The sequence below is a fragment of the Portunus trituberculatus genome, chromosome 18, assembly GCF_017591435.1.
Source record: "Portunus trituberculatus isolate SZX2019 chromosome 18, ASM1759143v1, whole genome shotgun sequence".
Classification (NCBI taxonomy): domain Eukaryota; kingdom Metazoa; phylum Arthropoda; class Malacostraca; order Decapoda; family Portunidae; genus Portunus; species Portunus trituberculatus.
In genome coordinates this window covers 10,894,316-10,904,549 of record NC_059272.1, presented here as the reverse complement: position 1 = coordinate 10,904,549, position 10,234 = coordinate 10,894,316, and the positions used below count along the sequence as shown (strand labels likewise).

The 10,234-nt window shown below is 41.7% G+C and overlaps 1 protein-coding gene across 4 annotated transcripts in view; it reads right to left on the bottom strand.

The window, feature by feature from the left end:
- Nucleotides 1-8,571, bottom strand: part of LOC123505333 (monocarboxylate transporter 2-like) — a 29,522-nt gene extending 20,951 nt beyond the window's left edge. For 2 of the 4 annotated variants that reach the window (XM_045256525.1, XM_045256528.1), the window contains exons 1-7: nucleotides 8,440-8,571; nucleotides 6,216-6,441; nucleotides 4,666-4,792; nucleotides 1,230-1,373; nucleotides 955-1,062; nucleotides 680-816; nucleotides 143-559 (exon numbers count right to left, since the gene is read on the bottom strand). In XM_045256525.1, coding sequence (XP_045112460.1) covers nucleotides 143-559; nucleotides 680-816; nucleotides 955-1,062; nucleotides 1,230-1,373; nucleotides 4,666-4,792; nucleotides 6,216-6,380 — 1,098 coding nt within the window. In that variant the 5' untranslated portion in view covers nucleotides 6,381-6,441; nucleotides 8,440-8,571. Of the gene's footprint in view, nucleotides 1-142; nucleotides 560-679; nucleotides 817-954; nucleotides 1,063-1,229; nucleotides 1,374-4,665; nucleotides 4,793-6,215; nucleotides 6,442-8,027; nucleotides 8,152-8,439 lie in introns of all 4 variants that reach the window. The other 2 variants (XM_045256526.1, XM_045256527.1) reach the window with 2 other exon arrangements.
- Nucleotides 8,572-10,234: the final 1,663 nt, after the last annotated feature.

Below are 10,234 nucleotides of genomic sequence, written 5' to 3'. Positions count from 1 at the left end.
ACCTCTTAGGCAAGACTAAGATCAATTGCACACCGGCCACACACCAGGACAGCGAGGTTACAATCCCGAGGCTTACATTCTATATCTGTTTACTGCTGCGTGCGCAGTTACTACATGCACATTAAAAGGCCTGTTTCATCACCTTGAACAAGAAGAAATCTGAGCAGCAAGAGTTATCCTCCTCATTATCGTCATCGTCAATTTTTTTCTCCTCAATAGGCGTCAGCATCGGGAGGGAGCCGTACAGGGACGCCGTGGAGTCCATCCTGATGATGTTGAGTTTTAAGTCTACTTTGTCTCCTTTGCTATGTGTCTCCGACGTACTCCTGGAGAACAGCACCACCTCATCGTCCCTGCTGCATGGCTGGGGCATTTGAGGTGTCGTTGGCATTACGAAAATAATGTTGTCATCTTCCTCCTCATCAACATTGACCCGTCTGGCTGCTCCATGTGCTGCTGTACATCCGCTTGTTGCAGCCTTACGAGATTCTGCTACGTTGTTTGCCCTTGGCGGTCTCGACTGCAGTTCATTTTCCTCTGAGTCATTTGGATCTGGAATCTTAAAATTGCAAGCAGCGGTAAGGTAAAACCAACACAGCTTGTCGGTATTGTCAGTAAAATTGTTATCAGTAATGAGTACAAGTGCCACGTCCGAGGTAAGTTGCAGGCAAGGACTTACCAAATGCCATTCTGCTGGCTGGTAGAGCATCCCAGAGATGCAAGTGTGAAGGCAGAGTGCGCCAACCATCAGACACGCCCATCTGTATCCGTACTGTTCTAGCAGCAGGCGAGTCAATGGAGCCATCACGATTTTTCCTGTTGAAGAAAACATCTGCTTTAAGTTAAGTGTTAGGCTTAAAAGTGATGTTTCAAGTACTGAAAGTTTGAGCTTGGTATATTTCACAATAATTAAAGAGAATGATATCCATACGGGGTTGCATTTTCAGCACATACCAAAAGCAGACACAGAAACCACGAGTCCGTTAGCCAATCCCTTCCGCTTGTCAAAGTACTTGGGTATGAGGACAACTCCGAAGAAGGCGCAGAGGGAACTCGAGATTCCTGTGAATGATAAAGTATAACAACGAAGAGAAAGAATACTGAAAACACTTTTGGAACTATATAAAGGATAATACACTTTGAAATATTCCCACTACATAAAGAGATGACAGGTCACCGAGACAACGAGTCACGGCTTGTCACTCATCATCAGGCAGCACGTGTCTTACCTCCGAGGATGGAGTACACGACGGTAAAAGTAATTATGCTCGTTGAAAAAGCGACCAGGATAAGAGTAAGGAAGCCCAATAGGCCGCCCAGCACCGTGAGAGAGCGAGCCCCGAACAGCTCAGCCAGGGGCGCCATGAACACCGCTGGAAGGAAGAAGAAAAAAAAAAAAAAATCACGATCAGCATTTATGCATGAGTCCACTTTAAGACAAACAGAACTTGCCCAACTAGTCAACATTAAAGTTATTTCTTCATTTGATTCCAATATTAAGGGAAAGATTAATGCAGACAAGCAGGGTTTTTGTAAAGTGAGATTTTGAAAACATATTCTAAGGAAAATTACAGGAAGCCACCAAGTATACATGTGGCAGTTTCTGTAAATCCAATAACTATATATTTTTTACAGTATGAGTCTATGACTTTCAAACAACAACTTGACTTGCTCTTGAATCTCCCGTGTTTTCCACCATCTGGCTTCGATTCAATAGTCACTCTCTAACTAAATTTATTTGTACTGTCTATCTCTCCCCTAACTCTTCTGACTATAGTAAATTCTTTGACTATTTAACCTCTAAAGTGGAGCACATTCGGTCCCTCTATCATTTTGCAGAGATCTCCATCCTTGGAGATTTCAATGTTGACCACCAGCTTTGGCTTTCCTCTCCCTTCACTGACCATCCTGGTGAACTGGCCTTCAACTCAAGCTATCCTCCATGACCTAGATCAACTGGTGCAACACCGTACTTGTATTCCTGACCGTCTTGGAGATAAGCCCAACATTCTTGATCTTCTCCTTACCTCTAATCCTTCAGCCTACACTGTTATCCTATCTTCTCCGTTAGGTTCATCCAATCACAATCTCATTTCTGTATCTTGTCCTATTTTCTAATCTCTTCTCAGGATCCCCCAAAGCGGAGGTGCCTCTGGCGTTTTGCCTCTGCCAGTTGGGGGGGACCTGAGGAGGTATCATGCTGATTTTTCCCTGGAATGATTACCGTTTCCGTGCCAGAGACCCATCTCTTTGTGCTTAAAGCATAACAAAGGTCATAGTGTCTGGCATGGAGGCGTACATTCCTCACTTTTTTTTTCAACCTAAACCTTCTAAACCTTGGTTTAACACAGCCTGTTCTTGTCCACAGAAGCTACTTGAGCAATCCATCTCCTGAATCTCATGCACTTTATATTTCTGCCCGGAATCATGCCAAGTCTTTCATAAATAGAAAATGTCAAAATCTTTCAAACTCCAACTCCCCTCGAGACTTCTGGAATCTGGCCAAAAACATTTCCAATAACTTTACTTCTTCATCTTTCCCTCCTTTATTTCATTCTGATGGCACCACTGCCATTTCATCTATTCTTAAAGTTGAACTCTTCTCTCAAACCTTTACTAACAACTCCTGCTAGGATGATTCTGGGCTTGTCCCTCCCTCTCCTCCTCCCTCTGACTATTTCATGCCTTCAATTAAAGTTCTTCGTATTGATGTTTTCTATGCCATCGGTGGCCTAAACCCTTGAAAGGCTTATGGACCTTATGTGGTCCCTCCTATCGTTCTCAAAAACTGTGCTTCCGTGCTTGCACCTTGCCTGGTCAAACTCTTTCAACTATGTTTATCGACTTCTACCTTTCCTTCATGCTGGAAGTTTGCCTTTATTCAGCCTGTTCTTAAAAAGGGTGACTGTTCTAATCCCTCAAACTACAGCCCTATAGCTTTAATCTCTTGATTTTGTAAAGTTTTTGAACATATCTTCAATAGGAAGATTCTCAAACATCTGCCACTTCACAATCTTCTATCTGATCGCCAGTATGGTTTCCGTCAAGGACACTCTACTGGTGATCTGGCTTTCCTTACTGAGTCTTGGTCATCTTGTTTTAGAAAACTTTTGCTGTTATGTTAGACATATCAAAAGCTTTTGATAGAGTCTGGCACAAAGCTTTGATTTCAAAATTACTCTCCTACGGTTTCTATTCTTCCCTCTGCAACTTTATCTCAAATTTCCTTTCCAACCGTTCTATTGCAGCCATGGTAGTCGGCCACTGTTCTTCTCCTAAATCTATTAACTGTGGTGTGGTTTTGTCCTGTCACCCACTCTCTTTCTATTATTCACTAATGGTCTTCTTAACCAAACTTCATGCCCTATCGACTCTTACGCTGATGATACCACCCTACATCTTTCCATGTTTTTTCAGAGACGACCAACCCTTCAGGAAGTCATCAGATCACGCAGGAACGCCACAGAACGCTTGACTTCTGATCTTTCTAAGATTTCTGATTGAGGCAGAGAAAACTTAGTAGTGTTTAATGCTTCAAAAACTCAATTCCTCCATCTATGAACTCGACACAACCTTCCATCCCGTCTTCTTCAATGACACTCAACTGTCTCCCTCTTCTATACTGAATATCTTGTCTGTCCTTTACTGATGATCGAAACTGGAAACTTCACATCTCATCTCTTGCTAGCGCAGCTTCTGTGAAGTTAGGCGTTTTGAGACGTCTTCGTCAGTTTTTCTCGACCCTCCAACTGCTTACTCTGTACAAGGGCCTTATCCGTCCTTGTATGGAGTACTCTGCATGTTTGGGGGGGTTCCACTCATACAGTTTTATTGGATAGGGTGGAATCAAAAGTTTTTCGTCTTATCAACTCCCCTCCTCTGACTGACTGTATTTAACCTCTTTCTCACTGCCGGAATGTTGCATCTCTTGTCTTCTTTTATTGTTATTTTCATGCTAACTGCTCTTCTGATCTTGCTAACTGTATGCCTCTTCTCCCCTTGCGGCCTCGCTGCACAAGGCTTTCTTCTTCCTTTCATCCCTGCTCTGTCCAACTCTCTTATGCAAGAGTTAACTAGTACTCTCAATCATTCATACCCATCTCTGATAGACTCTGGAACTCCCTACCTGCTTCTGTATTTCCATCTTCCTACGACTTGACTTGTTTTAAGAGAGAGGTTTCAAGACATTTGTTCCAGACTTTTGGATAACTCATCATTCTTTAAGGGAACTTGTCTTTTTTTATTTATTTTTGTTGGCCTTGACTGGCTTTCCATTTTTCATAAAAAAAATATATACAAATACTCACAACTAATACTGACATCCCATTCCTCGGTAACTTTATATAAAACTTGTCTTTCTACATACTATGAAGAAAAAATGCGTTAACCCAAGACATCCATGAAACATATAACACTAGATTGATTGAAGGAGCCGTGTGAAAAAAAAAATCTTGATTTAAGTTAGCACAAAACAGGCTATGAAATTAACAGCTTACAGAAGTTTCGATGTCAAGTTACTACACGTTAGAACTACAAAGGATGGAAGTCACAAAGGAAGATGTAAGGGACAAAAAAAAAAAAAAAAAAAACTAGAAGAGACTCTTAGTACATGACGCCAACCGCAGAAAGAAGTGAATATTCGTCACCACCTTTGTGTTGACTGACCTGCAAAACTCCAGATGGTGCTGAGGCCATTGCCGATTATGGTGAACTCTGTGGCACCGGCACCCATCGCCTCTAGGTGACTCTTGAACATGACTCCGTAGGCGACCGTCACCGAGGGGAAGAAAAACTGAAGACAAAAAAAATGATCCCTGATATTGAGTGAAGTATGTGTATGTGTGTGTGTGTGTGTGTGTTCACCTCACCTCGGTCGCCTGCTGGTCACCCAGCCAGTCTTCCCCATTACGGAGCGAGCTCAGAGCTCATAGACCGATCTTCGGGTAGGATTGAGACCACAACACACAACACACACCGGGAAAGCGAGGCCACAACCCCTCGAGTTACATCTCGTACCTATTTACTGCTAGGTGAACAGGGGCCACACATTAAGAGGCTTGCCCATTTGCCTCGCCGCTTACCGAGACTCGAACCCGGCCCTCTCGATTGTGAGTCGAGTGTGCTAACCACTACACTACGCGGTGTGTGTGTGTGTGTGTGTGTGTGTGTATGTGTGTTTACCTATAGTTGTATATTACAGGATTCGAGCGGGGCTCATAGTGACCTGTCTCCATATCTACTTTTATCCAAGATTTCCTTAAATTTCTGCACATCTTATGCAGCTACAGTCTCTTCACTCAAGTCGCTCCACATATCAATCGTCCTATGAAGAAAACTAAACTTTTTAATGCTCCTCAAATACTGACTTTTCATGATCTTCTTGGAGTGTCCTCTTGTTCGTCAATCTCCATCTTTAGTCAGTGATATCAAGTCTTGTCTATCTATCTTTTCCATACGGTTTACTACCTTATACATCGTTATTAGGTCTCCTCTCTCCAGTCTATCAATGAAAGTTAGTTATAGTTCCATTTCCTTCAATCTTTCTTTATAGGGAAGATCCTATATTTCTGGCACCATCTTTGTAGCGGTCCTTTGAATTCTTTCTAGTTTCCTGATGTCCTTCTACATATGCGGTGACCCCACCATTGCTGCATATTCTTGTCTAGGTCTTATCATACTGGTTATGATCTTTTCATCATACTCTGTGTGTCCGCTTGTGTTCACCAAGGCCCGATTACTAACGGACCCGCAACTGTACAGAGGCCTGCTAAAGAAGTGATGCACAAGTGAGGTGCATGTGTGGTGCTGTGTAGTGTAGGTAGTACAATTATCAAGGTATGTGGTGTAGGAATAGTCTGGTGTTATAAGGTAATATGCAGAGGTCAGGGTTTAATGTGGGTTAAGTTAGGTTGTGTTGTGCTATGTTAGGTTAGGTTACATTAGGTGAGGTAGTTAGATTAACTTAAAAAAAAGTTTCAGTTGGGTTAGTCTAGTGTAGGTTAAGTTATGTTTGGTTATCTATTTTAGGTTTGATTAGTTTAGATTAGTCTAAATTTAATTATATTAGGTTAATTTAGATTAGGTTATGCTTGATTAGTTTAGTTTAATTAAGTTACGTTAGTTATGCACACAAGTGTCTGAGATGTGGGGTATGCTGTGTGCTGCTATAGTCAGGTTGAGTTGGGTGTTGTGATGTGGTTGTGTGGTAATCTCACCAGACTGATGCAGGCACCAAGCACCACCATCCACCCCCAGCCTCCGTCAGGGGGAATCAGCCTTTTCTTGCTCTTGGGCATCATCCTGACGGGAGCCGGGCCGGTCATCGGCGCTCTGGGAGGCGGCCTGTTGGACACAAGCTTCTTGCTTTGCTTCCCTCCCATTTTCTCCTTTGTGTTATTGGACAGGAAAACCTATTAATGTGACCGTCTGGCTGTTTCTGAGCTGAAAGAGACATGGAATAATTTGAGCTTAGGTAACAGCAGCACGAGAAGAAAGCTATAGAAGGCAATGAAGTAAAACGTAGTTCCACTTCAGCCATATAGTATGACGTGTGGCACATACTGCCAAAAGACTAGATAGACAAGACCTTACAGGAAAGGTGGCACACACTGTCTTTTCTTATGTAAGATGGCTACTGTCTATAAGGATAAAACATTCTTAATGAAAAAAGGCACAATCGAGAGTAAATTCTTAAAGTGATGCCAAAGGAAGAAAAGTGACAAATAACAGTGGATAAGTTTATGAATTTCAAGTCATAGGAAAGAGGAAATAATAAAGTAGGCAGGGAGTCCCGAAGTTCACCAGAGTAGAGGATGAATGATTAAGGATATACTGGATAACTCTTGCATTATAGAGGTGAGTAGAATAGGAGTGAGAGAAAGTATAGGAAGTCTTGTGCAGCGAGGGCGCGGGAGGAGAAGCATGCATGGCTGGCATGCAGTAGGTAAGGTCAGGAGAGCAGTTAGCGTGCAAACAGTGGAAAAAGATAGCAAGAGATGCTGCATTGCTGCGACGAGACTGTGTTGATTAGAGGAGAGGAGTTGATGAGATGAAATGCTTTTGATTCCATCCTGTTTATAAGTGCGCTATGAGTGGAAAGGCATGTAGGAGTAATTGTTTCAGCAGGTGTCTACAAGCTCCTACTTTTTTTTTTATGCGGTAAATGTTCTCCACACTTATGAGCTGCGGAAGAATCTGAGAGAGAGAGAGAGAGAGAGAGAGAGAGAGAGAGAGAGAGAGAGAGAGAGAGATGGATGGATACGCAAATATATCTCAATCTACTTTACAATGTGATGGTGTGCCCTGCTTACAAAGAGACAGGCAAACAAACAAACAAAGAGGCTGATAGATATGAGCGAATATTATCATCCAGCAATAAAAAAAAAAAAGAAAAAAAAAAAGACCCTGGGATTTTGATCTTCGCATATTATGGAGTTTTGTGAAAAATCTTCCTACCGGTTATGAGATAACATGATGTAAGAAAGTAAGGAAGACTCTCGCGTGTGGTGACCTGCTGAACCTTTTGGTGAATATAACAAATATTCCTTTAAGAATAGAGTCTGGCACAAGTTATAAAGTCGAGGAATCAAACGTAGGATGATAGTAGAGTGTCACCTAAGTAATCTAATCGCTGTAATCTTCTATTGTGCATAAACTGTTGACATTATTGATATTGAGATAGTGTGTGTAACAATATAGTAGACACCACAATCAGCAACATAACTGCTACCAAAATGTATAGGTACCGTTCTTGAATAAATAATGAAACTGAAAATATATATAAATATGTTCTGGTGTCATTACAAGAGGAAATAAAAAGAAAAGAAAAGACAAATATTAATGTAGAAAATTAGTATTTCCCACAAGTACGATAACAATCAGGCCTCGTGATAATTCATCGTGTGTCTTGAAAATTTCATTAATATACGTAGATTTGTGGAAGAAAATAGAGTGTGAAGAGTATCGCATCGACAATGGCCCTTATTCCTGCCACAGGCATTGTATAACCTAAAAGGAAATGATCTTACTGTTGTTCTATTCAGCCATGTATGTTGACAGCAATGAAAAGGAATCATATCCCATACGCCACCACCACCACCACCACCTCGGCACCACCACCTCTATAACGGGGACTCGCTTGCTTTACTTTACCTGCAAGTACATAATTACTAAATTACTATCACCAACACCACCACTACTAGTACAACACTAACAAGACGCCAATCTAGCAGTTCTTGTCTTTCCTCACGTCAGAATTCCAGCGGTACTCCACCGTTCATGGCCACACTTTATGCTACATACCCTCCCACTCCCAGCCACACGACGACATACATGGATCGCCATTGTGTACCTTAATGATAGGGACAGAATCCAACATGTCCACTGACTAAACACTCCATAGCCAGGAGTAATGTTACTCTTACTAGTTACTCTCTTTACCTATACGGTGGTTGGCTATGGTGGCTTCCTTGCGCTGGTCGGACACAACACTACAGATTCCACGTCTCGAGTCTCTACAATGCTAACACAGCGACGGTGGGGGAGAATTCCGCAACGATAGACTTATCAGACTGATATCTCTTATCGCTCCATGCAGTTACCCTCATATGGCCAGACAACCGCGTGTGGCTAAATCACTCTAGCGTTGATTGTGTGGATATATCTTAAGAATAGATTCTCGCGGTGCTGCCATCCGTATTGACGGGATGAATGCTTGCCTACTGATTCTTGTATTCTTGCCGCTTTCTGAAATGCCTTGAAGCATGATTTTGATTTTTTGTTTATGGTTTGTAGTAGTAGTAATAGTAGTAGTAGTGGTAGTAGTAGTAATAGTAGTAGTAGTAGTAGTAGTAGTAGTAGTAGTAGTAGTGTTCGTTGTTGTTTTGTTGTTGTTCTTGTTGTTGCTGTTGTTATTGTTGTTGTTTAATCACCCCACCACCATCATAAGATTAAATAATAGTAATTACAATAACGGTGATAATACTGATAACGATAATGATGATTATGATAATATTAATGATGATGGTAATAATGATACTGATAATAGTAAAAACAAATAATAATGATAATAATAATAATAATAATAATAATAATAATAATAATAATAATAATAATAATAATATTGATAATAATAATAATAGTAATGATAATAATAATAATAATGATCATAATGATAATGATGGTGATGATGATGAGACTACTACTACTACTACTACTACTACTACTACTACTACTACTACTACTACTACTGCTGCTGCTGCTGCTACTACTACGACTACTACTGACGATTTCTTATATGTAATGGATTTATCTTATATAAGCCCCGGACCTTGATGAAGCAGCTTTCCTAATTGTATTTCTAATAAAAAATGAAAAAATATGTGATCCTTTTTTTTTTTTTTATGGCAGCAAGTAGGTACGGGATATAATTCGAGGGGTTATTACCCGGTGTATGGAGTGTGGTGTGATCTCAGTTTTACCCGAAGATGGGTCTACTGTATGCCGTGAGCTCGCTCTGTAATGGGGAAGGCTGGCTAGGTGACCAGTAGGCGACCGTGAACACACACACACACACACACACACACACACACACACACACACACACACACACACACACACACACACTTTCTTTCATATATATGTGTATACTTTTTCCAGGTCGGCAATCCCATACGGGTGACGGGGCTACAACAACCACGGTAACAAGAGGGAACAGGGATGGGAACTTGAAAGTGGTGTGTGTGTGTGTGTGTGTGTGTGTGTGTGTGTGTGTGTGTGTGTGTGTGTGTGTGTAATTCACCACGGTCGTCTGCTGGTCACCCAGCCAGTCTTCCCCATTACGGAGCGAGCTCAAAGCTCATAGACCAATCTTCGGGTAGGACTGAGACCACATCAACACACTCTACACACCGGGAAAGCGAGGCCACAACCCCTCGAGTTACATCCCGTACCTATTTACTGCTAGGTGAACAGGGGCCACACATCAAGAGGCTTGCCCGTTTGCCTCGCCGCTTCCCGGGACTCGAACCCGGGTCCTCTCGATTGTGAGTCGAGCGTGCTAACCACTACACTACGCGGTGTGTGTGTGTGTGTGTGTGTGTGTGTGTGTGTGTGTGTGTGTGTGTGTGTGTGTAAAACAAGAAAGAAAGAAGAAAGAAAATAATATTTATTGGTCAGACTTTGTTTTTATAATGTATGGAACACAGCTCCTGATTAATAGAGGTACTTAAAACTA